General features: G+C 35.1%; 1 protein-coding gene across 6 annotated transcripts; it reads right to left on the reverse strand.

Annotated features, from left to right (window-relative positions):
- Window positions 1–3286: 3286 nt before the first annotated feature.
- On the reverse strand, window positions 3287–19183 carry LOC132626856 (uncharacterized). Of its 6 annotated transcripts, XR_009577685.1 has the most exons (14): window positions 18934–19183; window positions 17040–17136; window positions 16751–16837; window positions 16570–16616; window positions 13377–13434; window positions 10779–10892; window positions 10484–10600; window positions 9169–9280; window positions 8622–8716; window positions 8030–8143; window positions 7603–7814; window positions 4709–4859; window positions 4545–4595; window positions 4146–4284 (listed from the first exon to the last, which is right to left on the reverse strand). XR_009577685.1 is itself a non-coding variant. In XM_060341872.1 (13 exons), the coding sequence occupies exons 2-13, from the start codon at window positions 17119–17121 to the stop codon at window positions 3655–3657; spliced, it is 1203 nt and encodes a 400-aa protein (XP_060197855.1). In that variant the 5' UTR covers window positions 17122–17136; window positions 18934–19180; the 3' UTR covers window positions 3287–3654. The 6 variants fall into 6 exon arrangements, 3 of the variants coding, with proteins under 3 accessions (XP_060197855.1, XP_060197854.1, XP_060197853.1); XM_060341872.1 differs by lacking the exons at window positions 4545–4595; window positions 4709–4859 and adding an exon at window positions 3287–3716 and having other exon boundaries at window positions 4098–4284; window positions 7687–7814; window positions 18934–19180; XM_060341871.1 differs by lacking the exons at window positions 4545–4595; window positions 4709–4859 and adding an exon at window positions 3287–3716 and having other exon boundaries at window positions 4098–4284; window positions 8030–8137; window positions 18934–19178.
- Between the last annotated feature and the right edge of the window lie 386 nt (window positions 19184–19569).

The raw sequence follows: 19569 nt of genomic DNA on the forward strand, positions 1-19569 counted from the left end.
CTTGCTAGGTTGCATTTGTATCCGAATGATGTCTTCTCGTTTGATTTTTGTCGTGAATCCTTTAGGTTGTTTGGTACACGATATAAGGTGAGATATCCCAGCATTAACTTTGGGATTAATTTTGTACCATGTTTGGTAGAAGGTATAAAATTATATCAGCATAAATTTATATCTTTTTCCAAATAAAGTATAAAAGGAAGCCCATAATTAAAGATGAGATATCCCACCTTATCCCATTAACCTGTTAGATGAGATAAATTAATCTTAAAATTATAATCCTGAAATTATAATACTAGAATAATTTTATCCGCGTACCAAACGACCACAACTAGAGTGCTAAACTAAAGAAAGGATAAAAGAGAGAACAAAAGGACCTAGTGATGTAGACACGTCGATCTCATAGCTCTAATATTATTATTTTTGTCTTCCCACTAGTGCTTGGTAGAAGCGGATGCAGCGTTGTAGCCATGCATTTATTTAAATTTAGTATTTTCGACGAAAATACAAATTTATATGTAAAAATTCATTATAATTACAACAAATTAATGGTAGGTCTGAACCCATGCGAAGAATCTTAAATATTAAATCGATAGAGCTTAAATCTTAAACCTAATGGCCGATGAATCTTAAATATTAAATCGATAGAGCTTAAATCTTAAACCTAATGGCCGATTCCACTTTTAAATCTGATTAATCTGAAATCGCTCCGAAAAATCTCATTTTACGATAAAACACTCCTTACCAAAAACAATTTCATCGCAGGACTCAACCCAAAACTTAGGTTACATATACCAAGAAAAGATTATGTAATGTTGATTGCCATTTTAAGGTAATTGCCTGACCCCATGAACTTGATTATTTTAAAGAAAATACGTTTTAACATTCCCTATGCACTTCCATCAAATCACGGACTTGATGATAATAATATGTTGAGAGAGGTAACTAGAAGCCTAAATTCCTTGTATTCAGAGAACATATGCAAACAAAACAGAACCATTATATGTCGATTATCATTGTCTTATTATGAATACTCCAAAAGGTTAAAAAAATGAAAGATGGATAAAACCGTGAGGAAAGTGAAGTAAGTGCACTTCAGCTGAATAAAGGAAAGCATTTTTTTAATAAAAAACGAAGGGATGGAGCTTTCCACCTGGATCTACAATCTCCATAAAAGTAAACAAGGGTCGTGTGAAGTGTAAAGAGAAAAAGCTAGATATTCTCCAAACAAAGATTCCTGGAATTTTCACTTTTCAAGTGGGTGGTGATATCATAACTATGTCATTAGCACAAGATTCGGCACCCTTTTCTTCCCTTTCATTTTCATGTGAAGTATTTAATTTTTTTTGTTTTTTTTTGTTTTTGGCCAAACCCATCAAACTTATAGTTGGCACGACGTGTCTCGGATATTTCCTATTCCTTTACCAAACTTTCATTTGGACAAATCCACTTTAAAGAATAACTAAACATTAATATAAACACTAGAAGTTCATGTGTATATCAGTATATGCAACAACTTTTTAATCAATGAGATAATAAGATAAATGCTACAGTTCTTCTCTACTCAACCACTTTCCTTTTTTGTTCTACTCATGAACAAAAAACTTAATATTTCATTGCTAAAAGACAAAGCTCTTAAGCAAATAAGTTCGTGAGCCTCTAAGGGAATTTCAAATTATTATTTTATAGATTTATATCGGATGAATGCCATTCAAAATATGTAATATTGAATGATAGGTTAATTTAATGGATGGTCATTCAATTTAGTTTTGTTACAAATCCGAATGACTCTTTTTTTGTTTCAAATAATTACTTAGTTATTTTGGTGCAATCATAAAGTAAATTTATACATGAAAATTACTACACGTCGCCTCTAACTTTTTAAAAGAAATTATATTTCTGTCCTTTTTCTTATTTTCTCGTAGTTAGATAGGAATAGGAGTCTCAATTGGATTGTAAATTGTACACCGCAAAATCCTTTGGACTGGACTGTCCCTTGTTGACTTTTACTTCTTCTTTTTCAAATACGAAAGTAGGTTTACTGGTGAGGTCCTTACCAATATTGGTTGTTGATTTTGTAGGCTTGATGAATAATGATATTTAAAATTTAGTAAAATGAACAAATAAATGTTGTAGTAGATTAAACAAACGGCAACTAGATCTAGTTATGGGTTCTTACTTATCCTTAGGTCTCTACTTGTTTGGTAGTTTTCAATCCCATTCAAACTTTTCTATTCCTGCATGTGAGATATAAAAATTGTCAAATGGGTATTGCTTACTACCATAAAAATCTTTGCGTCTTCAAGTAGATATTTTGAGTATTATCCACTTAAATATCAGTCTATGGGCAAGTAGGGCAGGGGAGGCAATAGAAAATATCTACGCCTAGGCCATAACAGCCAGTACAGAATCGTAGCGTCTTTTTCTTTAAGAATTGAACATCTTGATGGGTACTTCCTCCAATTTAATTTTCTTTGACATTATGAGGTTATGCTTAATCAATTCTCGGAGCTAACTTGGACTAAATAATTCATCTTCTAAAATTAAATTGTCGATATTCCTCTATATTGTAATGTAATTCTCCTTATAACAAATAGTAATAAAGATGCACTTTTAAGATGTCAATCAAAGTTCAGTTGATTTGACCGTGTCAAAATAGACGCCACCATCCTAGAAGGCAAAGATTGGTCTAGAAGCCGTTGAGGCAAATACACAGAAATCCAAAGAATCATCTGTTTTTAGGAGTGTTATGAATAGATTGTAGTACAAACTCCAGTGACGTAATTCTAAATAAACGGATTTCTTTTTAGTATCTCATTTTTCTGTTTGCCCTCTTTTTCACCACGTCTACAAACGCAATTCCAGGAAATGACCTTTAGGGGAAATGAAACACGTCTGTATATCTATCATTATCATAATAATTTGAGACTCCGAATAGCATTATAAACAGAAAGAATAATTCTATCTTCCACTAGAACAAATCATTTGTTTTTGCATAGCAGCACAAAGCCACTTACCACCAAACATCCGATATTAGCAATATAAAAGATGAGTATCCATGGCAGCTGGATTCCAAATTGACCCACTGATAGGCTGCCACTTATTGACTACTAAGGAACTTAAAGACCCAAACTTGTCAATTGTATCAACCAAAAAAATCCCAATAGCGAGTTGGTATTTCCTTTTTTCAAATTATGGCAGATTGAACATCTAAATAAAGCCAAAACAAAAATGAAATCTCTAGGAAATATAAGACTGTCATGATACTTCACAGGATTTTCCAAGACTATGGACACTAACAAAAGTGAATATCATTAGTAATTGGCGTTCTTTGTACAAAATGATTATCCCAAAGGATATCTGAAATATCTTGATGAGTCACTAGGGTCTGCATTCTCAAGGGTGTTTTTGTATGAAAGATCATGTACAGTTGGCAATTAGTTTTCTGAGTCAGAGAAAGAAACCTTCATGTACCAAAATTTAAATCAAAGGAAAATCTAGCATACCCTCTTCTGTGATGGAGCCGACTCTCGAATCTCGTGGAGAAGCTTAGGATGGACTAGTCCCACCATTTAGCATGGTCAGTCAGCGGATGTATCCTACCTTACAAAGTGAAGAGGAAAGGAGGTTTGGCTTTCCTCTACAAAAAAAGTTCCTTCAGTAATTCTGTACAGCTGCACTATTTCCCTCAGTCTGCTGCATAGGTTGTAGCTGCTTGCCTACAAAAACATGGTATTCGTTAGTGACGCCAAAAAATAGAGAGGCCTTAGCTTACTCTAATCATTTCAGATAGCCACGATAAATTGCAACTCCTAACACAACGTTGTCCGTACTAGAGAGTACAATTCCAGGGGGAATTCAAGAGCAATTTAACACCACAGAGTAAATTCTCTATAACTTCGTTATCTAACCAAGCAACCTAGTTATGACAAGGCAGAAATATTCCTCTTCAACTGCAACACCACTTTTTGCTTTCTTACGCAATTTGAGAGGTATATTGTGGATGGAATAGAAAATCTATTATCCCTCTGAGACCTAATTATTGAAAACAGACCTGGATATGATATAGCACCCATGCAAAGACATGGACAGACATATACCTGAGTGGCCTGCAAATGAATAACAATTCGAATTATAGTTGCTTCCACTATTGGCAATGGAGGTGTGTGTTAGGACATTATTCACAGTAAACTGGGATGCGATGTTCATAGGTGGTGGACATCCCCCCGATTCAACCATTTGAAGTAAATTTGGCTTTTCGACCAACGGAAAGGAAGGATCATGTGCCTGTCCCACAAACCAACATTAGCATTAGCCACCAGAAAAATGACCAAGATCGATAAAAATCAACTATGCCTCAATCCCCATCTAGTTGGGGTTGGCTATATGAATACCAATATCAATAAATCAACTACAACATAATCCCAAACTACTTGGACTCAGCTACATGAATTGCTACGAATACAAAGATCAGTAATATCTCAAAAAAGATATCCTTTATTGTTCAGACAAGCACCAGAAGTAAAGGTTTGAGGCATTCCACTCACAGATATATGCACCAAAAAGGAAGACCTTACACATGAGAGTTCATAAAACCACTGCAAAATATAGCAAATTAAACCCCCGTTCGCTATAGCATTCTTGTGATTAAACTTTCAAATTTAACCATACTGAGAAAGAAAGCAAACAGAAGCCTCATTCAACTACTCACCAAAGAACTGATGACAACACTTCTCAAAGGGTAAGAGGTTATCCTCACCAATGCGATTCAATCAGTATTTTGACTTGAGGACTAATTATCTCGGCTCTGAAAAAGAATATCTGCAACTGTGTTTCGAATATGTCCCAATTCAACACAACTTCTACACCAGAAAAGGGAAGAAAAAGAGACATTGCACCCATAAGACGAGTAATAACGACAACCTCAAACATCCTCCAAAGCCAAGCTATAGGAAATAGAATTGAATTGAGGTTTTTAGTCTAGGGGATAGAACAAGGACCAGGTAAAACTGGATAAGAAGCTGTAGAAATGTTTTACATCCTGGAACTGACAAAGATAGAAATTGTTATCAGGATAAAACAATCATCACCGCGATTAAAAGAACCCGGAAAAGCTATTAGCAGAAGACTTAAATTTAATCATTTTCGACAGGCTCAATGAAGCGTTCCCCAGTGTTTTAAAAGGCGTGGCCGTGAAGCGAGGCGTTTTGTCTAATACGGGGCGAGGCGTAAACCCCATGGATATTTAATATTTAATATTGTACAAATTAATAAAATTAATATATAAAAATGTAAAAAATACATTAAGATTTTAGAAAAATGTATATATATAATAAACATGCGAATATCTACACGAACATTATAAATGAATTTTTACTCTTACTTGGAAAAGTGAAAGACATAAAGATGCATTACACCTATAACATCACTATGATAAAACATACTTAAAGACGTAAGAATGATACTCTAGATGAGGATGGAAGAAATGCTTTAAGACGTTTACTTACCGGCAATGCTCGGCATAATCCCTGTGTCGGCTACTGTGAGGTAATTCTGTTGCTAGTGGTCTCTTTCTCTTTTTTGTGGGTCGGGGTGGGGGATAATTATGTTTGCTTTGATGTTTGACATTTGGATGGACCATGTGGAGTAAGACTTGGCAAACCAAACATCTCAAACTGTTTATCGATTTAGTCTTGACATTTATTGTGCTTATTTCCTTTTCAAACCTGCTTTGAAATGCTTTACTTGAGCCGAGGGTCTATCCGAAACAGCCTCTCTACCTTCACAAGGTAGAGGGTTAAGGTCTGCGTACACATCACCCTCCCCAGACCCCACTTGTGGGATTACATTGGGTATTATGTTGTTGTTATTGACTATAAGACAGTTATTATTTGAAAACCTAAACCAGAAAAAAAAATCATAAATACTCATTACAATATAAATAGAATATGTTTTTTTGGAATAGAGACTTCAGAACAATATCTAAACTAATTGACACTAGAAGAAATTCTAAATTCAAAAACTAACTTGAACGGAATAAATTATAGAGAACAAAGAAAAAACTTGATGAAAATAAAGTATAAAGAAGGAAGCTGCAAGCGTGGAAGCAGCAGAGCAAGTATTGGAGGTCAAAGCTCTTTGTAGTTTGCGCTTGCAGATAAAGGGCCAACGAGATTAGTTACCCAGTAAACAACAAAAAGAAAGAATTGTGAAATTAGGACAACCAATTAGAAGAGACCTTTGACTTTTGAATTTTTTATTTTTTTATTTTTTGGTTTGAGAATTTCCTATGAGTTATTTTTTGAGCATTTAAGTATTAAAAAGAGAATTTATTAAGCAATTTTGGCTCCAATTTAGAAAAGTTCTCTGGGCTTACGCTCCAAATGAACACCCAACACGTTGGGACTTACGCCTAAGCGAACGCCCCGAATGTTGGGACTTGTGCCTCGCCCCGGAAAGGCGGAAACGCCTTTTAAAACATTGGCGTTCCCACCCTAATTGATGAAGAAAGATGCGAGGATGAATTTATTACTTGGGGAAACCTGCAAGAACATGCTGCAAAAGATAACACTGCCTTCTAATATAATTATAAATCCCAATTTTCGGTAACTACACATTTACAGCCATTTTGGTAATAATAATCCATGGTTTTCATCCTCTCTCTTTTTTTTTTTTTTTTTTTTTTTTTGGATTAAGCATTCGATAGTTTTCCTCCTTGTCAGTGCATCTCCAGGAAATAATTAGCAATCTGACATCTAAAGATCAAGAGGTGGCATAGTCTGCACTTATTGAAGGAGGAGGACGTGCAATAAGTAACAATCTATTACATGCTAAATTAAGATAAATTCATCTGGCTCTACCATCTCTAAATGGAGATCACGGTTCTTAAAGGCGAGAAGCACAAAAAGGAACTACGGTTTGCTGGACAAAGCCAAGGAGATGCAGTGGCTGAATGGCTTTGATGTGGAGGAAGGACCACTGTCAACGTTTCTCATTTGCTTTATGCAGATGACACCCTGATTTTCTGTGAGGCAGACAGAAATCAGGCGCACACATCAATAGGAACTTAAAAGGGAGTTTTAGCACTGAAGAAGATAAGACGCACTAGAATATGATTCATTCATATTATGTCAGCATTACAGGATTTTCAATAGGAAGTAAACTTTAGTAACAACTACTACGCCTTAATCCCTAACAAGTTGGGGTTGGCTACATGAATTCTCACGAACCATATCGCTCCATTTGACCTCATCTCAAATCCAATAAAAATAACAATTACTAGAAGTTCTCTATATTTTCTACTAAAAGACTCTGACAGGAATAAACGACTCCTAGAAAAATAGGAAGTAAACTAAGTAACTTACCACATTTTCCAACTAGTACCACAAACAATTTTGATGCATAAATTTAATGAATGATAATTATCCAGCATAGAAATTAGCCCTAACTGCCAGAGGATGAAGCAAATATAACTATCTCTTCCGAGAGAAAAAGAAAAAGTCAAATATTATCTCAAGGGAAAAGAATTCAAGAAACTGTGACAATACAATCAATGAGGATATATAAGGTGTGACCAAATAAAACACAAAGCAGAATCTGGCAAACCTTCTCCTGCTGGTAATTACTTTGCATATCGGAGTTGTTCCTATTGCACAACATCTCCGCTGGCATCACATTAGTTTTTAATACCTTTTGACAGGCAAACTCGCAGCCACTGTCATTACATGATGCCTCATGATACAGATAGCTGAGAGCTGATCTCAGACGAAGTTGTCTTTGAGAATAGTACATCTTAGTTGCAAGGGGATGTGGAATATCTGGAGGTCAACAGCACACAAGCAGTACCATGTAAACATTAGCTTTAGAAGTTAAGAAAAAGACAATGTAGAAAATTACTCAAAGAATAAATCACCATGAGCATAAAAAAGGTGACCTTGGAAATTCTTTTGACTACAAAAGTTTAGGACTTTGTCTTTCTAAAATGAAAAATCAGGGTAGCTATGAGCAACTGAAGGAAAGATGCGACTACTACCTTCAGCCTTTGAACAAATCATTTGGACTTGAGTTGGAATTTTAACTGCAACAGCACGACTACCAATATTGTCACTGCCAGCAGTTGACCTTTCTTGAGGCTCTTCACCTGAAACTTCACAATGGAAGCTATAGATCAGCCACTTTTAACAATGAGAAGCAAAGCCCAAAACAAACGCCCTCTATTTTCTCCTGAAAGAGGATTAAAAATTTCAGAGAAATGGTTTTAAATAGCCAGATTATTCTTCCCATGTGCTAGCTAACTATGTTGACACCCTTCAAGAGGTAATATCTAGTTTTTGCGCCCCTTCATCCAAAGGATAAGGCACACAAAGAAATGAACTCCAAATATACCACAGGAAGTACTCCTGTACCACTCAAAAAGTTCGAGGATGCAAATTTTGAATCAAACGTTTCCACACAATATGCACAAAGTAAAGCCTGACAAGATATGTTCTGGTACAATAAAGAACGGTGAGTGTTGAAAAGAAGTCGATTTTTTTTCCCTTTGCTAAAACCAAAAAAAGGAAGTACAAATATTTTCATAACTACACAGGAAGTAACTTTATGAAGAAATATAAATCTGGCCTTACAGGGAATAGCTTCTCTGGAATTTGCAGACCAACTCTTAGTAACACCATTTGCAGCACCAAAATCAGCTAATAGCTGCCGATTTCCCGCAATTATCCTACAAGATGAAGAAAAATGCCATTAATTAATGAAATCAAGAAAAAGGATCTTCATTTTCCAAGACAGTTCAAAGAAATTAACCACTTAATTGGACCTTTATATGATTTTTACGGTGCATGTATGTCTATATTATATAAAAACTAATCAACTGGTAATTTAAACCGACCAAAACTACCCTATAAAACAAGCATATATCTCAATCTTCAAAGTGAAATAGTAATACTGCATTCTCTTCACGTATGAGCTATCATCAATAGGTTTGATGGGTTTACCCATCAACAGATAGCACATAATATACCCATCACTAGATAGCACATAATATACTCCAATGTAACAACTGTTTGATTCCAAATGTCTGTAATAACTAAAAATTACAAGGCAGTTGGAATTATGCATTCTGAAAGAGGGAGGAAAAATGCATGACATTTACATCAAGCGATAAGTGCATACATCTTAGAACGTTCTTCTTGGCGCAAGATTGCACCTTCTGAGCAATCTTGAGGTCCAGGATTAACCATGGAACTATTTCTCATGGTGGCCACATTTAAGGGTGATGAAATTCCTGCAGTTGTAAAAAAATAAACCAGGCAACCAGCATAAGAACCATATGAAGATGTAGCTTTTGCAAAATTACTAAATATCAAGCTCCTTTGACTGCACGGAAACGCAGTAAGGCAATATAGAGCGACAAGCGGGTAACTTCTTTATCATTTTCATTTGGTGAGGCACCCCTTAGAAGCTCCCAGAACTAAAGTTTCATAACCCTCATGTTACTCGGACTCTTCACTTTCGGTGCCGCACCCGTGTCGACACGACATGGGTGTGGTTGTCGGATCCGTACCCAATCTGGTCAACTGATTTTGAATACTTTGACCGAAATCGACGTAGAAATTCTGGACAGATTCAATGATTTCTTTAATCAAAACTAGAGCTAAGGTGAAATTGAAGAAAATGGAATACCTTGTATACAAAAATTTCTATGTCACTCTGTTTCCTTTTATCTCCTTCGGGGATTCTCCTCTTGATCAATAGTTTTTCCTCAAGTTTTCCACATAATATTCCATAATTTAGGTTTTATAACTCTATTTTTAGATATTTGAATTTTCTTAGCCGAATCCCCGCACCCGTATCCATAACTGGATCCGTATTCCCGAATCTTAAAATTTAGATCATGAAGGATCCGACATCCAGATCCGCGCCCGTATCGGACACCTGCACCCGAGTCCGAGTAACTTACCTACATCGAAGCATTAAAAGGGGAACCTTTTGTCCAAGCATTGAATTAAAAAATAAAAATAAAAAAATAATAAAAAAAAAAAAAACAATCCCTCTGTTTCATGGTGTTTGACTAGACACGGAATTTAAGAAAGACTTTTGGCACATACCAAAAGTACCCTTAAAACTTGTGAAAGGATGTCATGACATTTCTGTAGGATATAAGAGCATGTCACTGACGGTAAAATGAGAAGTTAAAAGTTAAAGAGTTTCCATTAGAAAGGTGTCATTTCTTTTTGGAAAAAATTGAAAAGGAAATAGTGTTATATAAAATAGAATAAGGGAGTATAAACTTGTCAATGAAACTTTGCATTTAATTCATTAAACAATGTCAGGAACGTAATAACAATACAAAGGAAATGTCTAGTTGAATGTAAAACAAATGGGTTGAACAGTTAAGCTAAATCCTATGAATTGTCAGTATTTTAAGGAACAAGACTACAAGAATCATGAGGAAAACAAGGAACATGAGCACAAAAGAGGATGATACTTTTATAATCAGGAAATGAAACAGTTGAATGATGCTCCTCCGAACAGCATGATGATGCACCAAAACCATTATCTAACAATTCAAGTTTTGCTCTCTTTCTGACTGTTATAGGTTTGTCTATAGGAAATTAAAGATGGCAAATCATAATTAAGCAATAAGAGAAGTTATACACCATAACACCAACTTAAAGTATGTCAACAGATCTCAGCTTATAGAGAACTGCAGCAATGACCTCATAAACTTTTCTTCAAGAGCATAAGACAACAAAAACAATGTTCATATAGGGAAAGGATACTAGAGTTTGCAGTTAGTGACTTTTTTCTCTCTTTCCTCGGACGTTTCTTGTGCACGGTACCATCATTGACCTCCAAAACAGTTTCTTCTGCAGAGTCTAATGACTTACAAAGCTCTGAAAAGATAAAATTGTACATGTTAAACAAGATGGACTAGAGAAGGCAAAATAAAGAGTAGTTTTAAGGCTGGTCATCACTTTCCAGACTAAACTCAGGTATGGTGATTATATCTTTTTGAACTTTGGAAAAGTTAATATGTATTGTGCAAAGACTCAACCTGTTCGGCAATTTTAAGGGTCTTTCAGCATACACCAACCACCCAAATAACAGGGTTGATTAGTCGATGAGGAAATAGGAACATACTGTTTATACGTCAAAAAATTTAAGGAGAAGCATTGGAGAGAAACTTCTGATTCATCAAGTTTCTGTCACAGGCCAACAATGAGGAAGAAAACACAATATGAACTAATGCTACAACTACTACTACATCTCAATCCCGAGTTAGTTAGGGTCGGCATATAAATTATCTTTTTTGAAACTGAGGTCGGCATATAAATTATCACTATCAATTTTGCTCTATTTGGACCCGTTTTTTACATTATTCAATAATTTGGGTTATGTCTCAAACACCAGAGGTTTCTACATTTTCTACTAACGAACTAGGGCAGGACAATATGACATTTGTTCTCAGAACATAGGCAATTAGCATGTCAAGATGGTCTTAGTCAAGCTTGAAAGCTCAAATAGAAAATCAACACATCAAAACGAGATTTAAAATAAAATATAACTGAACATGTATAATGTTAAAACGAGAAAAAAATTGAGATGGTAAGGAGAGATGGACACAGGCCACCTTGTGCAACTAGTTAAAAAGGGATAGGACAATAAGTACCGCCTGTCTATTAACAGAGACTTAGTTATATATAAAAGCAGAAGAATAAATTGACTCTCAGTAGCACTTAGACAAATTATGGTCCCACATATCATCGTGATCACACCCCCCCCCCCCTCCACCCGCTTCTCTTTTTTCAGAATAGGTCTCTGCTAGAATGTTTTCAGATGATGAGACATTCTTTTTTGTCGTCGTAGACAGTTACTACAATTCATTTAGGAAACGGAAGTTCCCTTCAAGACAAAATAAGGTAGAAGTCTCCAAGGGGGTTTATAATGTTCTGGGTATTCCACTCATAGCCTTAAGGTTTTGACTTAGATGCTCAGATTCTTTCATATAGTATCGCAGCAGGAAAAAGTCCTAGATTTAACTCTCACCACCGCCCATTAACAAAAAAGGATTTCCACATGTTTAACCCAAGAAATAAATAAAGAAAGAAAATAATCAAACACGTACTGAGAGAGTGTTAAGACATAATTAAATAAATAAAAGTATCATCTCTGACAATTTGAAGCTTTTAGATGAGGTGGTTAGAGAACTCAATACAATTAGTCACACAAGCTTTTGGAGAAAACACTTGTCCTAAATTGGCAAAGGGTCTCCAAAGGCTTCAGGACTCACACTCTTAACCTGTTGAACCACTTTTTCTTCGGAAAAAAATCAATCCGCATGTAATCACTAGAACCTGGATACACATGCAGGAGAGTACAACAACAACAACAACATACCCAGTGTAACCCAGGAGTGTACAACAACAACAACAACATACCCAGTGTAACCCACAAGTGGGGCCTGGGGAGGGTAGAGTGTATGCAGACCTTACCCCTACCTTTGGGAGGTAGAGAGACTGTTTCCGAAAGACCCTCGGCTCCAGAGAAAAGTATTAAGGAGAGTATTAAGAATAAACTTGAGTGAGGGTCTCCAAAAGGGTGTGTGATATTCTGGGGCTGCTCCACTCATAACTCTAAGGTTTTGGGTTCGATGCTCCGTTTCTTTCACATGATGTTAGTGTAAGCAAACGTGTTAGGTTCAAGTCGGACCACTATCAATTTGAAACAAGTACTTCAACAGGCTTAACCCCAAGAAAAAGTACCAGGCTCACATGTGTTAAAACATAATTAACTAGAAAAGTATCCTCTGTCTTAGCTTTAACTAGAAAAGTATCCTCTCTCTTACATTTTAAGCTCTGGTTCTTCTTCTTCTTTTTTGATAAGGACATTTTAAGCTTTGCTTTTAGAAAAGATGGACAAAAAACTTCACATATCTCATATATGAAATGTCTCCAAAACTAGTTTCACGACTTGATATGTATCTGGAACTATATAAAAAGTAGTCAGTTCGAGATTATAAAGCAATTGCAGACATACAAGAAAACCAGAACATGATTTATAAAAGAAATGAAGAATCCCCAAAAATATCCAGTACATAATTAGTGTTGCACTAAGAATGGCATTATGGAGTTACTCTAAAAGATACACATTTCTGCTGTCTTAAAGAAGAAATGCTTGAGGCAGATAATGATTTTGGGACTAGTTATCCAATAGTTTATCATGTGTTAAGTTATTTCCAAGTATGATAAGTCCATGGAAATGTAAACAGAAGGAAGAAGTGTCTATTTAAGTGCCAAAATAAAACTATGCATAGCAACTGATATATAACTACGACACTAGAACACGAGATGTTTTAAGTTATTAAAAAGGGGAAAAACCTGCATGGGCGACGTATTGGCTGGCCTTTATTGGCTTCTTACAAGCATTGCAACATACCTTAAGAACAAATATTCAAGAATCAATTTTTCCGCAAAACTATGAATGCAGTGCATTGTGAATTATCATCACGCAAGTAATCATGTAAGTCCTTTTGAGTTTATCATTACCTGATTATACGTTAAATATTGTTTTTATCAGTGTTAAATCTTCTAAAGGAGAAAGTTCCTAATAGATGACCAACCATATGTCCTTCACCAGGTGAGAGTAAATTGTTTGCTGCTAAACTTGAGGAATATGCTAGGAAGGAGACCAAAATTAAAGAAAATACTGCCACAATGAGACAAAGTAACAAACGGAAGGGTTTTGAGAGAGTTAATTGGCACTCCCTCCGTTGACCATTCCAATAAGACTGGCTTACTTTCACTATGCCGCAAAAAAGAAACTTGTCCTATTTGTTGAAATGAAAACTTGTTCCTCCAATAAGTCAAAGTTATATTATTATAAACTATTTCAACTCTATATTAATTTCAAATTTGACACACATCATTTTAACTAACTACTTCATTTTTTATCCTTACCAACTAGTATTTTAAATAATTAAACATCAAAACCAACGAAATACTATTTTTGGGATGGCCAACACGATATACTACTTAAATGTCTAATTCCTAAAGTTTACGCTAGTCAAAGTCGGCCTATCATTATGCATATGGGAGAGGCGTACTAAAAAGGGATAACATAATGTTGAAAATTAGATTGGTAATCAAAATGGCATAAAATTGAAATATTAGCATTTGGAGAATCAAACATATTCTCATCCAGTTACAATGTCTAGATACAACTTTTTACTAGCATGGTCATCAAGGATCCCTTTGCACAACATGTGATGCTCTAAAAAACAAAGATGCTTTCAGCAAACAAAACAATGTGGACCCCGCCTGTCATGGTGGAACGAAAGAGTATCATAAACTGTTGCCACATTCTGGTCCAAACCCCAAACCCACTTTTTCATGATGTTTGCTTTTTCTGGGAAAAATGACCTTTTTCAACCTATATATATATATATAATACGCGTGTGTATGCGCGTGCAGGTATTTATATTGTAAACACCTTTCAATAGCGAAAGAAAAGGAAAAAATTAGTTGGTTCTAATGAATTAATCTCATCTATAGGAAAGCCTAAAACATGTTTTATCACTTTAATATCTTTTCCCAAAAGAGAAACCAACACTAACATCCTACACTCTAATTGTTCTCCAACAACAACAAAAAAAAAATTGGTTTCTAAAACCAAAACAAAAACCAAAAGTCTCAAATTTCAACTCCAACTAAGTCTAGCAATAAAAGTCCCCACGCCTTTGCTAATAGGGCTATTGGTTAAGGAGCAATAATTTAACTTTTCTAATCCATGTGAAGAGGAGAGACACGGATGCCCCAGTGCGGAGGTGTGAGAGGTTGGCCATGGATGGTTTCAGACGAGGTAGGGGTAGGCCAAAGAAGTATTGGGGAGAGGTAATTAGACACGACATGGCGCAGTTACAGCTTACCGAGGACATGACCTTAGATAGGAGGGTTTGGAGGACCCATATTAGGGTAGAAGGCTAGTAGATAGTCTCATTACCCTGCCTTATTAATAGTCGCATTATCGTAGTATAATTTCTTGTGCTCTAATTTATGCTATTATGCTATTATCTGTTATTTCCTGTGCTTTGATTATTCTATGTTATCTGTGTCGCTTGCGTTACTTCATTTCCATATCGCTTTGAATCTCTTAGCCGTATCTGACCTCTTTTTATGTTTTTATTGAGTCGAGGGTCTCTCGGAAACAGCCATCCTACCTTGGTAGGAGTAAGGTCTGCGTACACTCTACCCTCCCCAGACCCCACGTTGTGGGATTTCACTGGGTTGTTGTTGTTGTTGTTGTTGTTGTAATCCATTATGATGATTGAAGGCGCTAAAATGGAATAAGGTAGACATAAAATCATATTGTTGGGAATATTTAGAAAAGACATCATCCCCTTTCAAGGAGAAAAACAAAAGCAAAATTGTTAGAAAAGACTTCCTAAGAAGGCAGACTAATTAAAGTCAGAACACAAGATGGAAGCAAAGGATCTATATAAACGATACCACAAGTGGAAAAATAGCTTAGTCATTGTTATACTTATACAAAGTCTATTACTTCCCAAAGTCTTTTTAATCTGGTTAGAGACTTCAATATTAGTGTAGGGATAAATATGAAATTTCGAGAACCCTAATTTGTCGTAAGACAAAGCTTTTTAGTATTGTGGACTTGAATAAGAACCGGCTGCTGAGGATTCATATAGTCAACACGAACTATTTTGGAATTGAGGCCTAATTTATTGAATGATAAAAAGAATTTTGTCTCCCTAATGGAGTTACAGCTATAACTTCATATTAACATATATAGCTCCACCTCCTCTAAATTTAAAGGTCTAATTTTTTATAATGGCAGCAGCCAAAAAATATCTTCAATTTATTCGCACTTCATAGTTATGAAATACCATCTCCCATTTCTAAACTCAAAAATTTATAATACCTAATATCTTGAGTGTGAACTCAATCAAGACATCAAAGTCTAAAGGAACTCACTAGTTCGACTAATTCTCAACAAAGCATGCACAGTTGTGTGTGTGTGTGTGTGTTTTTTTTTTTTTGGTTCTACCTTTTACAAGTAAAACCACGAAGTATAAGGTCAACCTTAATTTGTCTGATCTTTTATTCCATATAAGATGAATAATTATCATAGTAGATGCTGAAGGATGTGTTTTATGCAGCAGTTTCTTCCCAGACACATTCAGACGAAAGTCATAGCTGAGTTCTAAGTTGCAGTACAACTACTTGTAACCCAATTCTGCCTTAATTCTTCTTTTTGATAAGTAATTTTTGCCTTAAAACTTATGATAGTCCATGCACAGCCCTGCATATAAAGCTTATGTAGCTGTATACGAGGTTAATGAAAACATGTATGGCACTGCATTTATATCGTTATCATTCTATTTTTCATGTTTTCTGAATATTGACATAGACAGAAGAAAGCCAATACTCTTTTACAAACACAAATGTGAAGCAATTATTGTAAGAAAACTTGTCTAGCAATAAAACTTTTGCGAAGGTATCAACAAGTAGAACGATCTTAATCAAAGATTTAACAGGTGCACTTTTTGGACCTTACCAAATGCAAAGGATCTGTAAGTGGCCTCAAACCAAACACGTGCATATCTGCAAGAAGAGCATGTCAAGGTAATTGAACAATAAGAGCAAATATAGATGCATTAAATGGTAAACTGATTGATACACCTGAAACCTCGATGCTTTCTACACTGAGAGGTGCAAAATTTAGAGAACATAAATACCTTCTTCATCAATCAAATTTGCTTCATCTGCCTCTCTCAATTCTCTTTGAATGTACTGAGCAGCTAATTTATGGCGGCCTGCTTCCTCTGTGAAGGAAAGAATACAGTGAGAAACAAAGGTAAAATATGTCAATGAACAAAAGTAAAAAAAATAGTGGGAAAAGAAAATAGAAGGATATAAGACAATGAGGAGTACACCAGACCAGGTCAAGATTTATTGCTAACATGATAGGGCACAATTAAATGGACATAAACACATAAACTGTCTGAATTGAGTTCTATTATTCACCTGAAGCTGTTTGTTGGATATTTCCAGCTACAAGAAGCCTTGTCAAGGCTTCCATTCTCCCACTTCCAAGAGGACATACCATCAAGTTCTTGAAAATCTACAATTCGAAAAGATAAATTTCCAGTAAATTTGAAGAATGTTATACTAGAAAACTAAAGTGCTTAAAAGCTATTTTGGCTTAAAAGCACCTAAAATAAGCCAATCCAAACAGGCTCTATGTCTGATTAAGTTATGTACTAAGTGAACAACCTATAATTCTTGACGTAATGGAAGGACAAAAAAATACTACATGCAGAATAAAGAGCACAGTAAGACTTCAAATAGGGGTCTTACACCTCATTGCTGCTGTAAGCACTCTTAGGCCCCTTAGACTTCCAAGTCTCCTACTTTTCTTATTTGAATAAGTAAATAATTAAAGTGAATAACAAGTCTTTTTCATCATCATTAGTTGCATTGTACACACATATATAAGTAAAGAAAATTATGGCATCAAAAGATCTGAACTTGAGGACACTTAATAGTTGAAAGATCTTAAACTCATATTGCATTCATGGGTATCAGGCTAAAGCTCTTGTCTTGACTTAACATGAACAAAAGATTGGACCTTCATTAGCATAGATAACTAAGCAGCCTAACATCTTCCACTCTATAAATAACGCAAGCCTTCAAAGTTCTCATCATGAAAATGTAAAACACAAAGGAAATGGTTAACAAAGAGAAGGCATCAAGTGTGGAAGGTCATAATAACAAGCAAACTTCTGATTAAGAACTTTATCGAAATTTTCCTTAGAATGTAAAGGTAATATCATCAATCTGTAGACATGTTAGGGTATTGGACCATTTATAAAGGAGATGTAAATTCTTTGTCAAATTCATTAAGAACACGTCATAGGATATCTGTTTATGAGTTAAAAAAACTTAGATGAGAGTAACGACCGTAAAAATTAGAGTATATGTGGTAAAATTGAGGAAGTTTTCCCAGATCCAATCATCAATCACTTCGTCAGTCCCAAATTAGTTGGAGTTGGTTATACAAACTATATACATTCCCCTCTGTCGAGTATTCGAAGGATTCATCATTGTTATTCCATGTTAGGTTGGTTGTCAACTATGGGAACCTATCCCAAGTAATACTCTGCAAAAGTTAATTTCAGGCAAAACTAGAACTTAAATTATCAAAATTTATCCAATAAAACGCCACAAGTATCCATGATGAAATGTTTCACTTATCCAACAACAAAAAAGTGGAAAAGGTCCCTTTTTCATAAAGGAACTCAAAATGCATGTCCTGATATGTAGCACTATGTTAATGCAAAAGCAAATAAAAATCAATGAGTACTCAGAAGACTGGTATGTCAATTACATTGATCATGAATTGCGCGTTGAATTATATGGCACAATGCCACTACAAAAATCACACATAAATTGGCAAGTGAAAACATTTGGACAAACAGTGGAAGAGTTCAGTTTTTACCTAACATCTTCAACCACAAATTTCCTAAATAGATAAATCTCAAAATATCAAATTATATACATATTTACCCAAGTGTGTATATATATAGCGATATAAATATATGGGAAAATTACGGTCTATGTCTATTTTTGAGAATATTTACACCACGTAGCCCATACTTTTGAGTACAAACACCCGATTGAACTCATATTCGTGTATAAACACAACACCATTATACAAGGTTGATAGTTTATGTATAATGGTTCCCGCCCGGTACAATGCTGTATAATTGGCTACGTGGCGTAAATATTATAATAAAAGCTGTATAATTATGAAATTGAGAAAACAATTGATGAGTTAGGCTTCAACAAAAAACGCGTATAACTGAAATTGAAATGTGTAAAAAGCAAAATTAAGTTGAGAAATGGATAGGGACATTACCGGTGATCAGTTAGAGAGATGATTATTAGAGAAATGTAGATGAAATTTAAGTTGGAAAAATGGGAATGATTGAAACCCTAGAATTCCGTTGAAGAAGTGGGCATTGTTGAAAGAAGCAGAACAAGGAAGCAGAAAAGAGGTGGCAAAACAAGGAAGCCAAAGCACCGGCTTTTTAAGGCAAGGATGGTGGGTAATTAATTGTGGATTAATTTGTGTTAATGACCATCTCACTACGAGGGTATGCTCAAACTAGTCCTTAACTATCCTAATTTCCCTTCTTCTTTTTTATAAAATGTGAGTTTTAGCTAATTTTCTCTTCTTTTTTTCATAGTTCCAAGGTTCGATGAATATTTTGCCGGAGACTAAAAGTGTTAACTTTTGGCCAACTTAAAAGGACCAAAACTGTTGAGTGCATACTTAAGGGACCATTTATGTCATTTTCTCCCTTAAAATTAAGTAATGCTTTTGTGAGTTTCATATTTATATTATACATTATTTTTGTTACCACTAAAATATAACTTATGAGGATTAAAAACTCCACACTTGACAGATGGCAAAGTATTTGTAAACACTTACTTAGAGACTTGCGAGGATTCAATCATCGATGTAGCTTTTATACTAACTAAAACCCAGTAA

Source organism: Lycium barbarum, chromosome 2 (genome assembly GCF_019175385.1).
Source record: "Lycium barbarum isolate Lr01 chromosome 2, ASM1917538v2, whole genome shotgun sequence".
Taxonomy (NCBI): Eukaryota; Viridiplantae; Streptophyta; class Magnoliopsida; order Solanales; family Solanaceae; genus Lycium; species Lycium barbarum.